General features: G+C 46.8%; 1 protein-coding gene across 2 annotated transcripts in view; it reads left to right on the top strand.

Annotated features, from left to right (window-relative positions):
- The window catches only part of USP22 (ubiquitin specific peptidase 22), a 107,624-nt gene extending 84,150 nt beyond the window's left edge, over positions 1 to 23,474 (top strand). For both annotated transcript variants that reach the window (XM_068146595.1, XM_068146594.1), the window contains 7 exons: positions 8,178 to 8,283; positions 10,663 to 10,821; positions 13,000 to 13,126; positions 16,396 to 16,487; positions 18,043 to 18,105; positions 20,189 to 20,338; positions 22,771 to 23,474. In XM_068146595.1, coding sequence (XP_068002696.1) covers positions 8,178 to 8,283; positions 10,663 to 10,821; positions 13,000 to 13,126; positions 16,396 to 16,487; positions 18,043 to 18,105; positions 20,189 to 20,338; positions 22,771 to 22,813 — 740 coding nt within the window. In that variant the 3' untranslated portion in view covers positions 22,814 to 23,474. The remainder of the gene's footprint in view (positions 1 to 8,177; positions 8,284 to 10,662; positions 10,822 to 12,999; positions 13,127 to 16,395; positions 16,488 to 18,042; positions 18,106 to 20,188; positions 20,339 to 22,770) is intronic.
- Positions 23,475 to 23,901: the final 427 nt, after the last annotated feature.

Here is a 23,901-nt window from a genome sequence, read left to right as displayed (position 1 = left end):
ATTTATACTTGAGGTAGGTAGAACTCTTACTCAGTGTGTCATGGGACTGGTGAAAATAACATAGGGGAGGCTGTGGCTGTTCTGCTTAACCATTGTTCTACTGTATTTGTGATGCCCAATTGCTCACAGAAGCATGAATAAGAAACAACTGGTGTTTGGTTTTGGTGTCTTCTATTAGACTGCATATAAAAATACCTCATTGTACAATGCAGTAAAAATACTCAGGAGCCTGCTGTTGGAGAAGGAAGTAGACCTAAAGTCTTGAATGGATGTGGTAATATCATAGGAAGTGATGTATTTGATGCTAGTAACTGAACTGAGATTTCCCCAGCCTGCTGAAGTTTGGTCTAGCTTCATTTGCTTAGGCACAGAGAGCTTTACTGTTCTTGTAAGGGAAAAATTGTGGTGGTTGATGCTAGTGCAACAAAACAAAGCAGAAATCCTTTAGTCACTAAACCCAAGCTGTCAAAGCACTCAACTTTCCTGTAGTGCTCTTACAAAAGGTACTCAGAGGTTAGTTTTTTGGCTTACCAGAGGACTCTCAAAGGGAAGGCTGCTCCTGCTTCTTCAAAACAGTTTGAAACCTTGCTTTCCTCTTTGAGATTGTAGCAGGTGTGCTTGTTGAGACGCATGAGGGGGGTCCCTCAAGAGAGTCTGCTCCAAAAAGAGTGCTTCTAAGGGCAGGAGTACAGAGAACAGTTCTTCTGTAGTTGTGGCATTTGACAATCACTAACAAAGTCAATAAGCCCAATGAGAAACTGGCATTGAAGAGAAAGGGTAGGGTAGGATAGGGTAGGGTAGGATAGGATAGGATAGGATAGGGTAGGATAGGGTAGGATAGGATAGGATAGGATAGACCAGGTTGGAAGTGACCTTCAAGATCCTGTCCAACCTATCATCCAGCACCACCTAATCAACTAAACCATGCAACCACCCTATCAAGTCTCCTCCTAAACACCTCCAGTGATGGTGACTCCACCACCTCCCTGGGCAGCACATTCCAATGGGCAATCACTCTCTCTGTGTAGAATTTCTTCCTAACCTCCAGGCTAAACCTCCCCTGGCGCAGCTTGAGACTATGTCCTCTTGTTCTGGTGCTGCTTGCCTGGGAGAAGAGACCAACCTCTGCCTGTCCATAACCTCCCTTCAGGTAGTTGTAGAGAGCAATAAGGTCTCCTGTGAGCCTCCTCTTCTCCAGGCTAAGCAGCCCCAGCTCCCTCAACCTCTCCTCATAAGGCTTCTTCCTTACATCCCACCTGAATCTACTCATTTCTAGTTTTGTTCCATTCCCCCCAGCCCTGTCACTCCCTGACACCCTCAAAAGAAAGTCCCTCCTCAGCTTTTTTGTAGCTCCCTTCAGATCCTGGAAGGCCACAATTAGGTCTCCTTGGAGCCTTCTCTTCTCCAGACTGAACAGCCCCAATTCCCTCAGTCTGTCCTCATAGCAGAGGAGCTTTAGCCTTCAGCTCATCCTTGCAGCCCTTCCCTGGACACCTTCCAGCACCTCCAGATATTCCTTGTAGTAGGGGCTCCAGAGCTGGACACAGTGCTCCAGGTGGGGTCTCAGCAGAGCAGAGAGAGGGGGAGAATCACCTCCCTCTTTAGTACTGAGCTGGTTTGGGTTATGGTAAAGGTACTACTTACATTCAGGGTCTGAAATTCAGTCATGTGATGGATATCAAATAAGTTTGAGCTACTTCCTTGGGCATGTCTAAGGCATCAGTGCTAGGCCCTTGGCATCTGTGCATCCAGGGTTTCAAATTTCTTGTTTCTGAAGAAATGAGCTTTTCATAAAGCAAGGTAAATAATCCAGGCCACATCAAGGTAATTCCAAAGAAGTGGTTGAGCAGTTGTGTGGGAACCAAACCAGTTCATCCAAACAAGAATTTCAAGTGTGGTAAAGGTAGAGCCCTTTGGAAATGCACTGGGTGGCTGTGTAATGAGGAAGTTTTCCCACTCAGGTACTTAGGGATGCACACAGACACACACACACACAAGCAGGACAGATGTGTAACAATTGTCTTGCTCACAGTGAGAATGTCCTCAAGCTGCAGTAAGCAAATGATGCCTCCCCTGCTGATATTAATCACTTCTGTAACTGAATCAAAAATGCTTTGAAAGCTTCAAGTTAACCTCAACCAGGTTCTACAGTTAACACACAGTGAAGTAAAATGAAGTCACAGGGGAAATTTAGTCCCCAAAAGCTCTTGCTGTTGGACACTACTCATGATCACCAAGTCTTTCAGGGTCAACATAAATGAAAGTGTTCTTCATGCTAACAGCTATAAATACCCAGTGATATTTCTTTGGCTGGCACTGGTTATTTATCCCTTTCCATCCCATTTACTCAGCTTTCTAGGAAGTGGCTTAATGCAAGGCTCTGAAGGCTCATTATTGCTCTCTGTCACTGCCTGAATTAGGACAAGTAAATAATTGTGCTGTGCATTTAAAGATAAGTTTTGTAATACTCCATTCTATAAAGCATAAAATCAGCTGCTCTGAGAGGCATGTGTGAGCTGGCCCAGGCAGTAGTTTGGATTGGAGGGGGGTTTGTTTTCCCTTCCAAAAGCTGAAGAAAGATGAACTAAAAGTAGCATTTGGGGGGTAGGGTTTAAAAAAAGCTTGAGCTATTCTTTACTTTTTGTCTGCCATTCTCCCAAAACACAGAATCCTCTGAAGATCTTCTGTCCAACCCCCCTGCAGGCAGCAGGGACATCCTCCACTAGATCAGGTTGCTCAGAGCCTTGGCCAGCCTCACCCTGAATATCTTCATGGATGGGGCCTCAGCTGCCTCCCTGGGCAACCTGTTCCAGTGCTCCACCACCCTCATGGTGCAGAACTCGTTCCTAACATCCAGTCTAGAATGGAATGGAATAGATCAGGTTGGAAGAGACCTTCAAGATCATTGTAACCTATCATCCAACACCACCTAATCAACTAACCCATGCAACCAAGCACCCTATCAAGTCTCCTCCTGAACACCTCCAGTGATGGTGACTCCACCAGCTAAATCTTCTTTTCTCTAATTCCAAACCTTTTCCCCAGGTCCAATCCCTACAGACCTGTGGACAGAGTCCCTCTGCAGCCTTCTTGTGAGCCCCCTTCAGGTACTGGAAGGCTGCTATTAGGTCTCCCTGCAGCCTTCTCCAGGCTGAACAACACCCTCAGCTGGTGTTTGATGTCTGCATGGACAAGGTCTGTCCTTAAATGCATACTCCAAGAAAGCAACAGCCTGCTGGAATCTGAGTTCTCTTTCCACCAGCACTACTAGAAATTGCATTTGAAGTTGTATCTGCATTTTCATAGAACTGTTAGGGTTGGAAGGGACCTCAAGGACCATCTAGTTCCAGCCCCCCTGCCATGGGCAGGGACACCTCACACTAGATCAGGTTGCTCAGAGCCACATCCAGCCTACCTGTGCTGTCCTGCTCAGAGTTCTGCAGTGTCAGGGTATATTGGTATTTGTGGTCCCCTTCACCACAAAAGCTTCCAGGTGAGCTTCACAGCTCACTTCTACACCAGACACCACCACCTCCAGCAGAGCCATGCTACAAAAGCTGCCTGGCTGTGTAGCTAATGGCCACCTGCTTTGCATGGAAGCCTAATCATTCACCTGGACTTCTAAGGTGTTTTGACTCTGAGCTTTAACATGCATGACAGCTTTGAATCTTGCTCTCTGAGTGTTTGGGTTATAGAAGACACTGAAGATGATCAGCCATTGAGCTGTTGCATCTTGCTTCTGTTCTTTGACTCTTCTCTGAAGAACTAGTCCAAAGCATAGCCCACTCTTCATGTGGCATCCTTCAGGAGTTCCAGGTCTCACTTGTTAGAGGAATATAAACAGTGTGGATTTTTCTCTTTTCCACCCAGTCTGTAAGGCATTAAGTCAGCTTTTAGTCCCCATGACAGACACATCTTTAATTATCAGTGCTCTGAAAGAAAGAGGAGGTTCTAATTCTGGAGGCTCTCCTGACAGTGAGATTCCAATCATCCAAACACTTGGTTAGCTGTATTTGAACTTGGAAGAACCTGAGCCAGAGTGGTTGTGTCCTTGTGTGGAGCAAGACTGCAGTTAATGTTCAGCCCAGGCTGTGGGGGGGTCTTCATTGCCAAAGGCACAACAACCAAGCAGCAGAGAGGGACAGAATGGCCATTTGTACACAGAGGTTCAGAAGGCAAGATACACAAAGAAGGGCAGAAGTACAGGGTTATTTCCCATGACTTTATTCAACCAGTGCTACTCAGCTGCCTAACAAAGAGGAGCCCTTTAAAGCTGGTTATTCCTCATTTTGTTTGGTTTCCATGAAGCATTTTGTGTTCATATTGAACAAGGACTGCTGCAAAGCAAATTTGAAGCCTTGGTGATGGCAGAGGAAAGAATGCTGTGCTGAGCTCTGGGAAGAGAACACTACCCTGCTCTGGGAATTCTGCATGATATTCATGGGAAGTGATAAAGCATATGCTTGTGAAACATGTCATCTGCTGTGATCCCAATATGTACACTTCTTTCTCAGGAATAAAGGAACATGGGGACCAAATTCAAGCAGGAGGGAGTCAACAAGAAGGAATTTTTAATTGCCCCTTTTAAAATCTGCCAATTCTTAAAGTCCTTTTCCTCATTAAAAATACCTAAATTAGTTTCACCTCCCCCTTCCATTATTTGCTAACCAAAAGCAATGTTAAAAAGTAATCTATAGCTGGCCTTACAGTTGGTGTGTGGTTTGCCTTTAGTAGCACATTAAATGCCCAAGTGAGTGTGAGCTTGCAGCCCAGAAGGCAAGTGGCATCCTGGGCAGCATAAGAAGCAGTGTGGCCTGCAGATGGAGAGAGGTGATTCTGCCCCTCTGCTCTGCTGAGACCTCACCTGCAGTGCTGTGTCCAGCTCTAGAACCTTCAACAGAAGAGTGATGGGGACCTGATGGAGTAGCTCCAGAGGAGAGCCACAACAATGGTCAGGGGGCTGGAACACCTCTGCTGCAAGGACAGGCTGAGGGAACTGAGGTTGTTCAGCCTGGAGAAGGCTCCAGGGAGACCTAATAGCAGCCTTCCTGAAGGGGCTACAAGAAGGCTGCAGTGGGACTGTTTCCAGAGGCCTGCACTGACAGGATAAGGGGCAGTAGCTTGAAGTTAAAGAAGAGGAGATTGGATGTTAGGGACATGTCCTTTACCATGAGGGTGGTGGAACACTGCAACAGGTTGTCCAGGGATTTACTTGAGGCCCCATCCCTGGGGATCTTCAAGGTCATGCTCAACAGGGCTCTGAGCAGCCTGATCTAGCGGAGGATGTCCCTGTTGCCTGCATGGGGGTTGGACTAGATGACATTTGGAGGCCCCTTCCAACTCAACCCACTCTGATTCTGTATGTGAACACAAGTTCCTGTGCTCAGTTGTTGCACAGACACAGCAGTAACTTCTGGGGGGTTTTAAAGGAGTTGCATTTAATCTGTCTCCAAACATTTAAACTTAGCCTTTTGCCACTCACAGTCAGTGTTTGCATCGGGGGCATGATGCATCAAATGTGTTTTGAGGTTTAGATGTGATCCTGTGCTGACCAAGCTCTCACAAGAAGCTGCTGGTAGGGGTTGTGAGCAGCTTTAAAATGAAAAATATATGAAACTAAACCCTGCTTTGCAAGACAGAAATGGTGAAGGGAACCTTAGCTTGAGCACAGCAATCTAGCAGCTTCTAGTTCTCAGCTGCATAATATACCTCCTCTTAGCATCTGTTCCATATTGACAAGTGTGAGTAGGTGGTAATCTTACTCTTCCCCCCTCCCCCCTCCTCCTTTCCAGCCAAATGTCATGGGAAATAATGTTGAGTGGGTAATGCCCTTCTGTTTTGCTGGGAACAAGCTCCCAGGATATTCTTTTGAGACCCTCTTGTCACTGATCCTAATTGGCTTGTGTAATTGCAAAGGGAGTGAATGTTGCTTCTCTCCCTAGGCAGCAAGGGCTGGCTGGTAGAGGTGACCCACAGGGGCCTTACCTGTGCTGCAGGGAAAATCCATTAGACACTGTTTCTGACCCTTCAGAAGGGAACAGAGGGAGGTAATGTTTCAAGTGGTGAGATTAGAAGGGTGTGGCAGGTGCCTGGTTTGTTTTTTCTTCTTTCAAATTGAAAAGTGCAGTTCTGAAAACAAGGCTCAGACCCCTTCCAGCCTGTCTTGGAAATCCACAGGCAGGCTTGAAAGCTTCAAAGTGATCTTTGTCTGAAGGTGAAAAGTGCCTTGTACAGTCTTCCGTGCTGCATGCTCTCTGCATTAGCTTAGCATAATTGGAAGATCTGAACCATAATAGGGAGATCTGAAGTTCAGTAGGATTTAGCTGAAATTCCCATCAAGAAGTGCCCCAGACAGGCTCTGATAACCTCCAGCTTGGACCTTGCACATTGGAAATCTAATTTTGGAGCATTTTTGTGTAAGAGCATCTCAAGGAACCACTGTGCTGCTCTTGACAGTCCAACAAATCTGAGTGAGAGCTTTGCTGAGGCATTTCAGACCTAATGAACTGAAGTGGCCCATTGCAGCTCAGTAGGTGTCACCTAGGTCTGCTCTTCCACACTTAGTTTCAGGTGGAACCTTTGTCAGTTGATATATTTATCAACAGACTTCTAAAGGTTCATTGACCAAAAAAAAACCCTTTCCTCTTTCTTCCTGGTACAAGACTCCAGCTAGAGCTCCTGAGACCAAAGAGAAGTGCTGGGGGTTTGCCCTGAGCTTTTAACTTCATCAGGTGGCACTTGGTACTGTGGTTTAGTAGCCATGAGGTCTTGGGTGACAGGTTGGACTTGATGACCTTTGAGGTCTTTTCCAACCTTACTGATTCTATGAGAGGTTTGGTTTTGTTCTGTTTTTTTTGCTGCTGCTGCTCTTGCTTTTTGGGTTTGGTTTGCACATTTGGCTAGAAATTAATTGGGTTTGAGTAATGGCTGGGATTTGAGGAGTCCACATCTTAGTGTTTCAGAAATCAGATGCTTCCTAGCAAGTCAAAGATACCAGGAACCCTGGCAAAACTTCTTGCTGTTGTAGCAGCTTCTGTTGTAGGAGGCTGGAAGACATCTTAAGATGCTCCATACAAAATACTGAGCTGTGCTGTGAAATAGTTTGTGGAGCTCTGTTTACAAAGCAAATCCAATTGCATCTACCCAAGGAAAATAAGCAGCAGAGCCTTGGGAATCAGAGGGAAAGTGTATCACTCCTAGGTCACCTGTGGGGAACAGAGGGAGCATGCTTCAAGGATGAGGTCTGTGCCAAGAGATGTTTTGGTTATTTAATGCTTGGCTTAGTCTAAGAAAGCTGAATTGGCCTAATCTCAGCAGTCAAATCAGCAAAATGAATTGCTGTGCTCCTGAGACCTGCAGTGGCAGTTTAGAATGCCTGGAAGATAGGTATGTGTTCCTTGTGCCCCTTGGGAGCTTGGAGGATCAGCGTGCCTCTGAAGAAGCCGGAGCGAGGCAGAGCGTTTCTCTTCCCGCTGCAGATAAGAACAGCTTTCATCTTCTCACCGGTGACAACGTGAGCAGAAGGGGCAGGGTGTTGGAGCAGGCAGGATGCAGACAGCAGGCTGGAGGTTCATGCCTCCCACCAAACCTCATCCCCTCACTCTGTGCCCAGAGGTTGACTGGGACAGAATGAAGAAGCAGCATTTGCTGATCTTGTTCCTCTCTCTTCATTTAGGAGAAGAATGTGCTAGGCAGTACCCTGCCTAAGCAGAAGCTAGTCCTGCTGTGGTGTAAAGAGCTGGCCATCAGTTCAGATGCAGATGTTGGATGGTGACACTCTTAAATGGAGTTTAAATATTCATCTGTGTGAACCACCTTGGCAACTCCTTCATCTGAGGAACTGATCTTTACACCAGGCAGTACAAAGCAAATCTCCAAGAAGGGAGACAGGGCCATACCCTGAAAAAGGCTTTGGCTAAGAGCTGATAGGACTTAAAGCTTCATCTCTGCATGAGTTAACTGCAGTTAGTCACCTCCTGATTATCTGTGGTATCCTTCTAGGAGTTCTTGTTTCCTTGGTTTTTCTCCAGTGCACAGCATGTTCTGTGTGGTCTGTGTGAACTTGCAGGATGTTTATAAGTTTGCATTACAAGGAGTTACTGGAGACACAGTCCAAGACAAGCCACTGTTCCCTTGGAGGATCTTTGACTTCTGAGCCTGTGTTTGCATTCCTTCAGGTGATGATAATGGGAAGAAGGCCAACAACCCCAACCACTGTAACTGCATCATAGACCAAATCTTCACAGGTGGACTGCAGTCTGATGTTACCTGTCAAGTCTGCCAGTAAGTAACTTCTTGTCTTGAGTGTGTGCTGTGATTGGAATCTGTACACCCTCCAGTGCCAGGGCACTTGAATATTTTATCTCCTGAATACCAACAAAAGAGCAGCAGAATTCCAGCAAGATGAGAACAGCTTAAACACAGCATCAGCTAAATGCAGTCAGTTCCCAGTTAACTCAGTGTGTGAAGTCACATCAAAAAAGCTACCTGGAAAGTACCACAGGTTTGTGGGCATGAATGAGTCTGGAAAAGGTGGTTCTTATGCCAGTTCATAAGAAAAAGCCTTCCAAGATCTCTCTGGGTTTGGAAGGATGGTGGTCTAGCAGTGCTGGATTAATGGTTGGACTTTTGATGATCTTCAAGGTCTCTTCCAACCAAAGAGTTTCTGTGACTGTGTAGCTGCCACTGCCTCTGAAGAAACTGGTGATCCACAGCCATGTTTTCCTTCAGCTGGGAGCCTCATGCTCCACAGGAGAGGTTGCAGAGAAGTTGATACCTGATGTAATTATCTCAGGTACTAGCAAGTGAATGTTTTACATGAGAAAAGAAAACTCTTCTACTCTGTGCTGGAGCAAGCTGACTTCTCTTTCAAGATGTTTGGTGTTGCCATGGTGCAGAAGTCAGAGTTCTTGTTTTCTTTCCAATTCTATGTGCTGTCCTGCAGATGGACTTGAGCTCTGCCTCTATGACTCTGCTTTTATGCTCAGTCTCCTGCAGAGATTTGCAGAAGATTTACTGCAAGGGAAACCTATGAAATGTTCTTTGCCTGGTAGAGCCACAGAATTCTTGTGAGCTAATGAAAAGCTTGATGTGTTATGACACAGTGATAACATTGATGAAAATGCACAGAATCACAGAAGGTTTAGGGGTTGGAAGGGACCTCAAAAGATCATCGAGTCCAACACCCCTGCCAGAGCAGGATCACCTACAGTAGAATCCTAGAATTGGCAGGGTTGGAGGGGACCTCAAGGATTAGCCAGTTCCAACCCCACACCTCACACTACATCAGGCTGCTCACAGCCACATCCAGCCTGGCCTTAAAAACCTCCAGGGATGAGGCTTCCACCACCTCCCTGGGCAGCCTGTGCCAGTGTCTCACCAGCCTCATGGGGAAGAACTTCTTCCTCACATCCAATCTGAATCTACCCATTTCTACTTTTTTTCCCCCCATTCCCTCCAGTCCTGTCACTCCCTGACACCCAAAAAAGTCCCTCCCCAGCTTTCTTGTAGCCCCTTTCAGATCCTTCCTGGAAGGCCACAATTAGGTCTCCTTGGAGCCTTCTCCAGACTGAAAGCTTTCTTTTGGCCATTGTCAGCTTTTGCTCAAATGAAACTGGGGAAAGGCAGAAGACTGTGGGCTACATTAGACTGGAGAGTGACAGACACTAGTTTCAGAGGAAGAGAGAACTCCAAACAGAAAGTGCAGAGAAAGCTTCCAGACTAGGATCTTAGACTCCTGAAGTTCTGGAGTTCTCTTAAAACTGTCAATGCTGGAAGAAAAGATTTGAGTCAATAGAAGTTGAAATTTTGGGAAGCTTTTTCTGTAGCCCAGCTCTTGTCTGACCCAGAACATATGCCACTGCTTGATGCAGTTATTCTTTGGCCTCTCAAATGCCAAATGCTGTAGGAGAAGCCAGGATGAACTGCAAAGCTCAGCTCAGCGGGCTGCTGGATAGCAAACGGATTTGACTCACTTTGATCAAAGTAGCTTTAAGCAGCATCTTCCATGTCTTGACCAGAGAATGATGCTTCTAAGCTAGTTGGGTTGCATGTGGCTATCATAGATGGTAGGACCAGAACAAGAGGACACAGTCTCAAGCTGTACCAGGGGAAGTTTAGGCTGGAGGTGGGGAGAAAGTTCTTCACAGGAAGAGTAATTGGCCATTGGAATGTGCTGCCCGGGGAGGTGGTGGAGTCCCTGTCCCTGGAGGTGTCCAAGGTAGGATTGGACATGGCACTTGAAGCCATAGTCTGGTTAGTCATGAGGTGTTAGCTAATAGGTTGGACTTGATCATCTCTGAGGTCTTTTCCAGCCTGGTTGATTCTGTGATTCTAGTGTGACCTCTGCCTCTGAGTAGTAACCTTTCTTGTTCCCTGTGAGTCACAGGGCTCTGGTGAGTGGGAGAATGTATGAAATGCCTGTGTTGTGCACTTGGTACCTCACACACAAAACATAGGGCTTATAAATATTCAGCAAAGCAATCAGGTGTGGGAAAACGCTGGGGAGCAACTCCGGTTTCTGTCGTCTCTGAGTGCCCTCTAGAGGCGATGTAGATCCCAGAGCGCTTCCAAGCCTCTGCCGTGCTCCCTCCAGTGAGAGGAGAGACTGTCTTCAGTTGTGCTTCGTTTAAACCCGCAGTCAATGGCTTTGCTTTTCCCCAGCGGCGTTTCCACAACGATAGATCCTTTCTGGGACATCAGTTTGGATTTGCCAGGCTCCTCCACCCCCTTCTGGCCGCTGAGCCCAGGGAGCGACGGCAGCGTCGTGAATGGGGAAAGCCATGTGTCAGGCACCACCACCCTCACAGACTGCTTGCGAAGGTATGCACAGGGCTGGGGGGGGGAAAGAATTTGGCTTCATTCTCTTCCCCAGGTGACACTGAACAATGGGAGTTAAGCCCTGCTTTGCCATGGCATTCTCCCCAAGCAGCAGTTCTATACCTATTTTAAGGATCTCTTTATTTTTTGACACAAGAGAAAGTGAGAAGGCAAAGAAGGCTCAGAGCAGCCCTAACAATGAGCAATCAAAACCAGTTGTCATGTGAGACAAAAAGAAAACAGTTTTTACTTTGGCTGCTGCCAGGCACTGTGGTTTTCAGTGATTGAAACCACTAGGGTCTGCCTCCATGTTGTTGTTTGTGGCAGCTAAGCAAGCACACAGAGTTCACAAAGCATTTGATGTCTAAATCTTAAGACCATGTAGGAACCTGATTTTCCTATAGGCAGAGCTGAGGGTCAGCCACTGCTGGCTGCGTTGTGAGGGTGGCATTAAGAGTGAAAGGAATGAAGCTTGCAAAATTATGATGGTGAGAAGAAGAGGTAGGAATCCTAGAAACAGGTAACTGGGGAGAATGTTGGGGCTGCAGGTGCAGTTAACTCGAGTCTTTCAGCAGACCTGAAAATGTTCTCCTGTGGCAAATGCAGGTAATTGTCTGAGGAAGAGGGAACCTGTAGCCTGGGGCAAAGCTAACCCTCCTGAGCTAAAAATTGATAACCTCTGACATCTGATTTCTAACCTTCCTGATACTTTTAAAGATCATATTTAAAGAAAACAAGGGAGTTGGTACCAATGAGAAACTGCTGATGCAGGAATGCATTAAGAGGCAAAACCAATCCAGTTTTGGTGATTTGTCTTTAATGTGGAGATTAATAGAATCAGGGAGAGATGATGAAAGGGAAAACATCAAACCATCCAGCTTCAAAGATACTCTGAAAGAGTATGGATTTGGGGAAAGAAGTGGAACTCTAACAGGTAAGGAGGATATGTCCAGGTTTTCCCCCAGAAGTTAGCAATCAGGTTTGCAACTTCATCTCAACCAGTGTGGCCATGCAGCTTGAAGTTGGTTTGGAGAGGGAAGGAATTGAGCAGGAGTATGACAAAACCCAGAAAGCTGCAGGCACTCTCAGTACAATTGCACCTTCATAAGCCTTTTTGTTTGTTTTTCTTACAGACTTGAGAGAGGAAAAAAAATAAATTAATCAAAACCCAAAGCCAGAGGATAGAGAGGTAAAGGAGATAGGCTGCATAGGGTAGGTAATGGAAATCTTGTTAATTAAATTAGGAGAGACCATGAGGTGTTGATTATCATTTAATGCTGCATCAGTTGTACACATAATCAGGCAAGGTAGAGTTAGTGAGGAGCTGCTACCACGCTGCCCTCCTGTCCTTAGTCTCTGCATGTAGGCAAAATCAATTCCTTCCAAATACTTCATCAACAAAAAATCCCACTTTTAGAGCAGCCTCTAGGAAGATTTGCCCTGTGGGAGCCCAAACCTGGAGGGAGAAGGCTTGGCAGTCCATCCTCGTGGCCTTCTCTGTGCTGACAGCTTCTGACAAAGTGAGAGATGTTTTGCTGTGGTGTGTTGTGAGAACACAGAGGCTGTATATTTTCTCTAAGCAGTTCTCTGTCCTGTAATGGTCTCTTCCTGCAGCTCCCTTGAGCAGTGCTGTCTGAAAATTTTGAAAGAGATTTTTCTAGTTGTCAACACTTGGGTTTGCTTGGAAGATGTCTGTATTTTGAAAGGGGCTTTGTGTTTACAGCCCTTTCCATCTCAGAGCTTTGATCTTCGCCCTGGAGGGCTACAAGCTGGAATAGTGTCCTGCAGATAGCATGCAGCTGAGCACAGAAATTGTGTCAGCTTGCTTCAGATCTTCCATATCGCTGTTTTGGGGTCTGAAAATGAAAGGTCTTTGCTTCCTGTGTGGAAATTAGCTGTCCTGTTGCAGGAGGTGAACTAACATTTAGCTTCTCTCCCAAGACACTGCTGCATTTCAGTGCAGTGCTCCCAAGCTGAGCAGCCATGAATGTCAGATGTGGATATCTGAACCACAGCACCTTAGGTGCTTACATGTGTTGGGTTTATTCAAAATGGCACTTGAAAGCCATGACCTCTCTCTTGTGGTGCCAGTGACCCACAAGTAAAAGAGGTGTTCTCAGCATGTGTGAAAATTTGTCTGATGGTTTTGTGCATCCCTTTGCCTTTTAATGTTTTTTTCAGGTTTACAAGGCCAGAACATCTAGGAAGCAGTGCCAAAATCAAATGTAGTGGTTGCCATAGCTACCAGGAATCTACCAAACAACTCACTATGAAGAAGTTACCCATTGTGGCCTGTTTTCATCTCAAAGTAAGTTCAGAGGGGGCAGAGAGAGCAGGGGATGTGCATTTATCTCTGAGAGGATGAGCTAAATTCCTGGACATGTCTTTTGGCTTCCACTGACTAATCTTTTCTGATATAAATTAATATAAAGAGCAGCTTGCCTGCTCAGCTAGATTTTCTATTAAGATAGTATTACATTATCTATAATGCAGCTTTGCAGTATGTCTGGGGGAACCTGCCTAATCAGAACCCAGAAATAAAAATGGAAGGCAGGTCCAATCCCTGAGCCAGTGTAGAAACCCATCTCCAGCAGCACTTCCTCATCCTGCATGGCTAAATTTTCACCCTGAACATTCCTCCTGGAAGAATGTCACAGAGGAGCTCTGTGCTGAAGGAACAAGAAGGCAGAAGTTACCAGGTGCAGTGCAGAAAGCTTCTTGTATCTTCCCAGCTGTGATGGTGTTTTCAGTATTTCCAGTCCAGTTTCCCTCAGATGCAGTCATGACACACAGTGCCATAGTTGGTGCCCTCAGATAGTTGAATCCTCTACAGTTTAAGCCTTAGAGCATGACTGGTGCAAAGTAGACACCTACTGCAGCACATGGAGGTCATTCTGTGTCAGGAGGCAAAGGCCCCTTGAAGAGGGATGCCACAAGCAGCCACTGTAGCAATTTAGCTCACCTTTGATCTGCTTGAGCATCTCAGATGCACACCTTTAAGGTCTTGATGTGTCTCCTGGGACAGAATGACCAAGTCTTCTCATTGCTAGGCTGCAACTGGTGATCACAGGCCTCAGCTCTTGTCACCAGTGTTTCAAGAAACTTATCTGATGATGATACTAATGTCACATCAGCCACATAAAGAAAGCCAACACTTGGCCTCTGCCCATGGTGACTGGAAACAGCCAGCTTTACATGGCAGCTTGCATGCTGTGTCCAAGTGAAGGCTGGTAGGGCTTCTCTTCCCAGTGGGGGAATGGTGAAGGAAAGAACACACTCCAGCCTTTTCCTCCAGAGACCTGGTTCAGTTGTTCAATTCTAAGGTGGCTTCTAGGCTTTGAAAGTGTTGGAAGTAGACCTTTACCTTGTAGCTGTCATGGCAGAGTGCATGCTGAACTTCCCTGTAGCTTGCATGGAGCTTTTCTGGCTTGTTTTCCAGTAGCTCTCCAAGCTAGGTCAGTACATTACATTTTCCAGCATGAACAATCTGTGTAACTCCAGTGTCAGTGAGCCAGTCACAGACTGTATTCAAGAAATGATTGTGGTTTGGAGTTGTAAAATGCATAGCAGCTCTGTATCCAGCATGGCAGGGACTGGAAACCTGTTCTCAAAAGCTGATTTGTACAGAAGGTTGTTAATGAAGCGTGGAGGTCCTGACACAAAAGCAGAGTGCTGGGGGAAGGTCTGGGTTTGTACTTGTGAGAAAAGATTGGTTGTGATTTCTGCTGGGAAAAGGTGTTGGAGGTGGAAAGAATTCCCTCTGATTCCCTCATGCCTTCAGGTGTTCAGCTCTGTGTACCAGGAGTGTTTCAGTTGCATCCTGAGTGTTAACCACGATGATTGCAGCGTTTCACGCCAAAGATTATCAGCCTGGACGGAGTGGATAATAGCACAGTTCCTTTGTTCTTCTTCAGCTGTTTGTGGTCTTCCTGAAGGGAGTTCTTGCAAGACTCACTTGAGGTTTCAGGAGTGCTTGGCTGTCTGCTTGGCTTTTAGGGGCAATTTTGAGGGGTATGTAGCTCTTAGTTTTATCTTATCTGGAGTACTGTGTCCAGTTCTGGAGCCCCTATTACAAGAGGGATCTGGAGGTGCTGGAAGGTGTCCAGAGAAGGGCCACAAGGATGGTCAGAGGGCTGGAGCTGCTCTCCTATGAGGACAGACTGAAGGAGTTGGGGCTGTTCAGTCTGCAGAAGAGAAGGCTCCGAGGAGACCTAATTGTGGCCTTCCAGTATCTGAAGGGGGCTACAGGAAGGCTGGGGAAGGACTTCTCAGGATCTCAGGTAGTGATAGGACTAGGGGGAATGGAATGAAGCTGGAGGTGGGGAGATTCAGGCTGGAGGGGAGGAGGAAGTTCTTCCCCATGAGAGTGGTGAAGCCCTGGAATGGGTTGTCCAGGGAGGTGGTTGAGGCCCCGTCCCTGGGGGTGTTTAAGCCCAGGCTGGATGAGGCTCTGGCCAGGCTGATCTAGTGTGGGGTGTCCCTGCCCATGGCAGGGGGGTTGGAACTAGATGATCCTTGTGGTACCTTCCAACCCTGAATGATACTATGATACTATGATACTATTATTGCAGAGTAGTTGACAAAATATACCTAGGAGATTCTCCTCTTTGGGTGAGACAAGGTGAGTGTGCTCAAGCCTTTCCCTACACTCAGTTCAGTGTTTCTGTTACCCAGAGTGACTGCTGAGTTGTTTGGAAGCTAGCTTGCTTTCCCTCAGTGACTGTGCTGGCCTGGCCATGCAGAGTGCTGGTGTCTTTTCATGAGTTAAAGCCACAAAAAAAGCATAGACCCACAAAAGATAAGAATTACAGAAGCCTCCCATTTTTCACATCTGGATCTGTTGCTAGGGAATTGTTATGGCACCACAATTGGAAAATAATTAACTTGAAGTGTAAATAGAGCAGAACTACTGAGAAATGGGGAGAGAAGCTGCCTTTAAATAGAAACTCATTCATCTCTTTCTGGTATTTATTCCTGTTTCCATTTCATGTTCAATCAAGAAGCTGAGGAGAGGCTGGTGGGTATTGCAGCTCCTTCTGGCAGAGGGACAAGCCTCTTTTTTTATGATCATCCTCCATTTTTGCCTTTGTTTGAATTGGTGCTTCTGTGTAGGCTTCACTCTTGTCACTTGAGATGATTGGATGGGTGGATTCAGTGCCTGAACCTGATGGCAAGCTCTCATTGTCACCAGCTCTGTGTGCCAGCGTAGGCAGCAGCCATGTGTTTGGATAGTGCAGAGTACAGATGAACTCTGGGTAGAGGCTGTGTGTGCTCTCACTGTTTAATGTTGTTTCTCAATGTCACTTGGCAATCATTCTGCATGTATAGATGTTAAGGGAAACAATCTCATCAATACTGTGGGTTTCATCCCCAAACTGGGGCTTGCTTGTCTGGTAGGAACGTGTTGGCATTTACAGGGGGTTCCCAGCCCACATAGCTGGGAGGAAAAAAACCAAACCAGCTGAAGCTATCCTTGGATATTGACTGCTAATATAATTCCTTAGAACACTGATAACAGACAGAAAACTTTGCCTTTCTCTAAAGAAAAACCCCTCTTGTCTTCCCCTTTGTCTCCAGCGGTTTGAACACTCAGCCAAACTGAGGCGGAAGATCACTACGTATGTCTCGTTTCCTCTGGAGCTGGACATGACACCATTCATGGCTTCCAGGTGTGTACCAAGTCCAACACCCCTCAAAGACCTGGGCAGAGCTCTTAACCACTCCATACATGTGCACCATGAAACGTGCCACGTTCCTGACCCAAGGCCACAGAAGAGTGTGGGTACTTCTGCTGTAAGCCTCTCCTTGCAGCGTGCACCTTCTCTAGTTTTTAGGTAAACCTTGGAGTTTTGAGTGCCAGAAAAGGCTTCATATGGAAACAATTCCATTTTTTTCCCTCTTGGTGTGTTATCTTTCTGGCTGAATGTTAAAATTACAGGCTCAGACCCATCATGCCTTCAGATCTCTGCTTTGGTGCCATCAAGCCCAGTGGCCACCCACCAGTCAACATGTGTAATTAGGCAGGCTAGGCATAACCTAGTGCCTAATGAGCAGTTCTGAAGGGAGGGAAAGAATCCTTTTTTATATCTCTGCACACATGCAAATCTGAGGGGGTTTTGTTGTTTGTTTTGTACCTTCAGCTTCTGGTTAAATAACACTGCAAGAAGGAAAAAAACTAACACCAAAACACCAACCAAAACCATAGGGCAGATGAAAATAACTATTTCTAATGGGCATTTAGATGGAAGCAGTAAGACTGCTCCTACCCCCCAGGTTTGGGGAAGGGCATGGCATTTATGTAAGTACAGCTGTAGGAATGGGATTTAGCCAGCTCAGTTAATGAGTATTTGTCAGGTGTTCCATTCAAATACACAAAGAGGATATTCAGATTTCATTTATACCTGAAAAGGAAGCCCCCAAACGTGGCAGCTCTTAATACAGGGGCTGGAGTTGATGCTCATATTTTAAAGCAGCCATTTCAAACATTGCTTTCCCCCCACCTTCCCTCCCCAAGAGCAGGAGGATGTGCTTCTGCCAGCACATAAAAGTGCAACCTGCTCTGGGTGAACCTGCTCTCACAGGGGGTTGGTCTAGGTGATCTCCAGGGGTCCAATATCATTCTGTGATAGGAGAGCCTGGAAACTCTGTTCAATCAGTGTTTCATTAAGACTGTGGTTTATTCCAGCATATTCTGGAGATTGGGAGACTTCCTTGTTTTCTCTGTAGTGAATTCTCCCTAGATAGAGGAGAAAGAGCAGGCTCTGCTGATGAAAGGTATCAAGCATAATGGAATATGGATGGGATAATCAGCAGGCAGAGCTCACTGAGCTGAATTTCATCGCCTGCGAAATCAACAGCACAATCCTATTGCTGCTGTCAGAACACAAAATGAACTTACAAGTCAGGGCCAGGATGATTGACCCACCAGAGGATAAAGGATTGATGTAATTAGATCTTTTCCCCAGGTTTCAAATACAAATCTTTTCTCAACCTGTTTGGAAGCTTTTTTGCTGGGTAGGACATCTGCCATGAACAAATCTCTGTGCGCAGCGCTGCGGCCTTGACCAGGAGGAGGAACCTGTAGCATTGGCTGTGGGAAGGAATAAAGCATCCCAATCAGCAGCCCTGCTCTGCTGCTGAGCACACAGCCCTGGATTCAGCAGGCAGGCTGTGTCATGTACACTGCTTTAAGTGACTGGATTTTTGTGTGTGTGTGTGTTGCAGTAAAGAGAGCAGAATGAACGGGCAGTACCAGCAGCCGACGGATAGTCTAAACAATGATAATAAGTAAGTGGCACGTTCCATGACTCCTCTTGTCAAAAGGTAGTTGGCTTCTAGAAGGGGGATAGACAACCTGCTGGATGTCCTGCAGGCTGAAGTGCTTTGCCAGATTTGACCAGCACAGTAAGTCTGAACTGGGGCAAAATAAAAAGCTTCATTCCCTCCCTGCAATCTTCCAACCCTCCCGTGGGATTGTGGCAGCTGACTTCCAGATCTGAAGGTGATAAGCCCAGCAGTCAGTCTGGGAGGAAAATGACAAGCTGTAGTTCCAGTGCTAAAAGGGATGAATGTTTTCCTTTAGAGAATCCTATTGCTATTGCAATAACAAAGAGGGGTCCAGGGGACTGAAACTGAACTTTACAGAACAGTAAGAAAGTTCCAAGGAGATTAAGGAAGTTCCAAGCAGATGACTCCCAGTGATTCCATGCTCTTGGCCAGGTATTGATTCCAGCCAGAATAAATGGCAGGCTGATAGGAGACTTGCTCAAGAATGTAAAGACAGTGCAACTGAAAGCAGTCTCCCTCACTTGAGAACAGAGATGGTTGCCCAAACCTTGTCTTGATTCTGTGATAAGGTTCCAAGTTTGGTTTCTACAGCCATGTGCTGATGCTTTGTATTTAAATTCTTCTACAAGACTGATAAATCACACAGCAGATTTGGACAGCAGGTCTTAGAGCAGTTGTCACACAGGAAGGTAGCAGGGAGCTGTTACCTGTGCTACTACAGTGACCAATTCATTTGGTCTGTGGGATTAGCAAAGACCTGAAAGAAACACAGCTGATCATAGGTGAGGTCTGCACATGACTGAAGTTAACACTGAAGAGGGTTAGGTAAAGAGAGTAGAGGGATCTGGGCTGCTTAGTTAACAGCTGGGACAATCCAGTCTATCTAGGACTAGAGTGATGTCCATCCTGGTTGGATTAAAGGGCCCCACACTAGGAAGAGAGTGAGTGGTGGTTACCAGTGGCTCCATAGACAGTCATCTGAATAGGTGGCACCACTTGTTGTGGCACCACTGTTGAAAGAGCTCTGACTGTCAAACACAAGTAGGACAAAATCAAATGAGCCTGGAGAGGTTATTTTACCATTGTGCTGCTGGTAGGGTCCCAGTTTTGGGACAGCACACTAAGAAAGAGTTAAAGAGGATGGAGAACATGTGAAAAAGAGCCACAAGTCTATTTAAGACTGAAAACAAAGTCTTGCCTTAGAACAAAAGAGACAAAGCCTTCAGTCTTGCCCTTTTCAAGAAAAGACAGGGAAGAACACCCCAAAGTTAAGAGCAACCTGCTCAGGCCTGTCAGTCCCTTCCTTTGGAGCAGAGCTGTGTCTGCTAGTTCTCAGGCTAGCAGGCAAATGCACAGCAGCATCTGGAAGCCAAGGCTGACTATGTTCAGCATTTCAGAACATAGACTTTCCACATTCAAGGCAATGATCAGTGCAGCCATTTACCATCACAAACACTTGAGGTTAGCTGTAGTTAGATGACCTCCTTCCCCAGCCCTCAAATGTGTTTTCCTGGAGTAACTCATTCAGGGGAATAGGTCAGGCTAGGTAATCAGGGGGGCTTCTGCAGGGATGCATCAGTATTGATCTATTTCAGAAGAATATTTTGGATGTAAAAGAAACTTCTTCACTGAAGGGAAGGGTTGTTAAGCACTGGGACAGGCTCCCAGGGAGGTGGCTAAGCCCCCATCCCTGAAGGTGTTCTTGAAAGAGGCAGAGATGTGGTTCTGAGGGACACGGTTTAGCAGCAGACTTGGTGCAGTTAGGGAATGGTTGAACTCAGTGATCTTAAAGGTCTTTTCCAAGCAAAATGATTCTATGATTCTAGAAGTCTTTGCTAGCCAGCATTGGTAAAGCTGTTGGCTGTCACCAGACTGGAATGTTGCACTGATAGCAAGACAGGAAAAGGAAAGTGTGGCTCTTTTCCCCGGGCAAGGATGCTCTCTTCCCACTTAGTGTGAAGAGCTGGTGTTGTACTGATGGATCAGACCCTTTCCTGTTGCTGTACATGCTTAGGAGCACATGCTTCAGTTGCTTTCCCCCCCACTTTTGATCCACATACTCATTAACTTTTTTCTGTGGCAGGTATTCCTTGTTTGCAGTAGTTAATCACCAGGGAACCTTGGAGAGCGGGCACTATACCAGCTTCATCCGGCAGCACAAGGACCAGTGGTTCAAGTGTGATGATGCCATTATCACCAAGGCTAGCATTAAGGATGTGCTAGACAGTGAAGGGTAAGTTGGCATCTGGAGAGGAGAGAGGGAGGGAAACCTTCACCTGTGTTGGGTTTTCCTTCCTTTTCAGTTAAAAGACTCATTATAAAGAAGATGTACTTCCTCTCTCTGAATATCTGATGTCCCTCTCTGTGTATCCATCAGCATTCCAGAACCATAGAATTGTTAGGGTTGGAAGGGACCCCAAGGATCATCCAGTTCCAACCCCCTGCTCTAGAATCCTGGATCTGTTGAAAGAAGAGGAGGGGGAAAATGAGGGCTGGCAGTTGCCAGCAGCAGGGTCTGTTACTGGTTCTCATGTCCCAACTCTTGCTCTAATGGAAGGGGCTCTGGAAACCAAAGGGATGTGGGCATCCAGTGTAGGGCTGGCATTGACCTCCACAACAGAGCCCAGCCTTTGTCCACAGAACCTGTGGAGCAGGGTGTCAAAGATCTGAAGGGGGGTTGGCTGTAGATGATCTTTCCAGGTCCCTTCCAACCCCCTAACGTTCTGTGACTGTGAGAAGCCATGAAGACAACACAGAGTGGCACAGCTGCATGGGAGGCACGTCTGGAGCACGAGCTCATGGCTTGCAGTTGCTTTCAGGTTGACATTTTGGTGTCAGATGCTTGCATTAGGCTTGCCCTGGGAGTGCAGGGCAGCAGGGGAGGGCATCTTGGTGTTCCTCACTGGAAAGAAGCCCCAGGGGCTGGTGCATGTTGAAGAGCAAGGTAACATCTGAACTGTTAATTTTCAGCTGTGGCAGGATAATGCCTTTTTCCCTTGTGCTTTTCATTATCCCTGACATTCCCCTGGCTGGCTGCAGGCACAGACACTCAGTTAGGAATTGAACTTTTTAACAGATTTTACCTTTCTTTCATTTTTTTTGAACTTCAACCAGGAAGTGAAAAGATAAATCTCTATAATAGTGAGCCCTGGTGTGAAGTGCTTTGCCAGTGTGACTTCTGCTTTGAGGCCAGCAGAAGAATGAGGGGTGATGTTTTCCCCCCCAAACTCCCCAGTCCTGCTCCTCAGATGGGGTCTGGCTGTGGGGGAAGCTGCCAAGGGCAAGGAGCAGAGGCTGTGCGACACAGCTGCTGCCCATCCCGCTCATTAAAGGCTGCTTTGTGCTCTGATCCATTTTCCCTGGGTCAGCTAAAGGCTGACACTGAGTAGATTTTCATTGTAGAAGGGAAGCTCCATAGGGTGTGAGATGGAATGATGATAATTGGCAAGCCTCAAAAGTGCTTTGAAGCATTTGAAGAGAGTCGTGCGGTGACCCTGGCGGTGTGCGGGGTGCGAAGGGGATGCAGGCATGAGCCCACTTCCCTCTGACAGGTGACTGCTTGAGGGCTGGGTCCCCTCACATAGCAGTGCACAAAGTAATCAAGGGCAGGAAGAATTTCATCCTGTTAAAGCACCAGATTTCAGTACAGATTGAGCCAGGAGCTATTTGAGTTGCATTTGAGTGGGACACATGAATTCTCACCCACATGCGCTTGGTTCTTCCTTTACCTTCTGTACCAGTAAATGGCAGCAGCCCTGGGTGCCTGCTGCTTTGGTGACACCACTCCAAAGCAATGGTTGCATCTTGAAGCACTTCCCTTGTGTTCTGTGTCATGATGGTGTCAAGTGGATGCTGCCTGTCTGGCTACCAGCACGGTCCCATCTTTCAGGTTGGAAGCAGATTGCACAACAAGGTCTGACTGTTTGAAGTACAACTGTTCAGTTCCCTGAGTTGCTGGTGAAAGTGTGTCAGCTGCCTTCCCTCCTCCTCATCCCTTGGGTGCTGCAGGGAACTGACATGTCCCTGGAATGGCTTCAAATTGAAAAGCAAAACAAAATTAACAGTCCTCCTTTCTTAGGGTCATGAAAATGATCAGGGGACTGGAACACCTCTGCTACGAGGGAGCTGGGGTTGCTGAGGGAAGCTGAGGGGCTGGGGTTGCTGAGGGAAGCTAGGGGAGCTGGGGTTGCTGAGGGAAGCTAGGGGAGCTGGGGTTGCTCAGGGAGCTGGGGTTGCTCAGGGAAGCTGAGGGAGCTGGGGTTGCTCAGCCTGGAGAAGAGGAGGGTCTGAGGAGACCTTTCTAGAAGCCTGCCAGTACCTGAAGGGGGCCTACAGAGCTGCAGAGGGACTGTTTGCAGAGGCCTGCAGTGACAGGACAAGAGGCAATGGTTTGAAATGAGAGAAAAGGAAATTTAGGTTGGGTGTTAGGAACAGGTTCTGCACTGCACCATAAGGTAGAGCACTGAAACAGTTGCCCAGGGAGGTGGTTGAGGCCCCAGCCCTGGTGTGATACTCCAGGTAAGGCTCTGAACAACCTGGTCTTCAGAGGCTGTCCCTGCTGACTGCAGGGGCTTTGGCCTAGAGGACCTTTGGAGAGATCCCTTCTGACCCAAACCATCCTGTGATCCAGCAGCAAGCTGAGCTGTACCTCTTGCTTCCTTGCAGGTATTTGCTGTTCTATCACAAACAGTTCCTGGAGTATGAATAGCCTTATCCAGCAGCTTGTCTCTAAACAAGGAAGAAAATAAGCAAGCCTTCTGACTCGACACACAAACCTACCTGAAATGAAAAGACCTATTGAAACCCAACTCGCACTGAGCTGTAACAGGACCTACTTGACACTGACTCAAAGCCTGGTGGAGCAAGACATGAACAATGTCCAAGGTGTTTGCAGTCCCACGAGGACAGAAAAGAAGGGGGGGAAAAAAAAACCACCCACAAAAAATAACCTAAAAAGAGGCTCCAGTCAGTCACTTCCCAGAGGAAATACCCAATGAAAGGAATGCTCTGGGTGGGGGAAATGGGGGCAGAGGAGGCCGGGCGCCGGTACCCGCTCCTGTGGTCCTCCAAACTGTGTGTGGGAAGGCCAAGGGGTTCTACCCTCATCTCCATCAAGCATCTTCTCCATGTGGTGCTTCAGCTCCAACGACCAATCATATACCAGTTAAAAAAGTAACACACACACACACACACACAGAGAAACCCAACCCCAATCCAAGCCCATTGTTTTTATGCCTATGGGTCTGACAGCAGCAGAGAGGAGGAGGAGGAGGAGGAGGAGGAGGAGATGATGACACCACCTAAAAGGACTTTGCAAGTATCTTTTTATTTGTGAATTTTAGTTATTAAATAAATACAGTATGAAACTATTAGGCTCTTGTTTTCCCCCCACCCACCCCCACCCCTGAGATCCTGGACTGTGGAGCTGAAGCTGCAGTGCTGAGACAGGTTTAGCCAGCACGCCTGCTGTGCCTGCACAGGTAACGTTGCAATGCCATGGGACTGCTCCTCACAGCATCAGCACAGCTCTCTCTTCTGTTGGAGCCCTGGGTTTTGTTGGTTGGTTGGTTGGTTTGGTTTTTGGGGGGTTTTGGGTTTCTATAAATAGCTATTTTCTTATTGTTTTGGGGTTTTTTTCTTTCTTTCATTCCCTTTTTTTGTTTTCTTTTTCTTTTTGTTTTTTTCACCAGAATGAAATTCATAAATGCAACCCTCAGTAAAAAGGAATGAATTGGTGTGTTTATACTGTGAGAAGAGTGGCCTCGCTTCTTTGGGGCTCTTTGGGGTGGGGGGGTT

This window comes from Melanerpes formicivorus, unplaced genomic scaffold (genome assembly GCF_026170545.1).
Source record: "Melanerpes formicivorus ecotype bairdi unplaced genomic scaffold, bMelFor1.0.p_v2 SCAF_14, whole genome shotgun sequence".
NCBI classification, from domain to species: Eukaryota; Metazoa; Chordata; class Aves; order Piciformes; family Picidae; genus Melanerpes; species Melanerpes formicivorus.
This window is presented reverse-complemented; position numbering and strand designations above follow the sequence as displayed.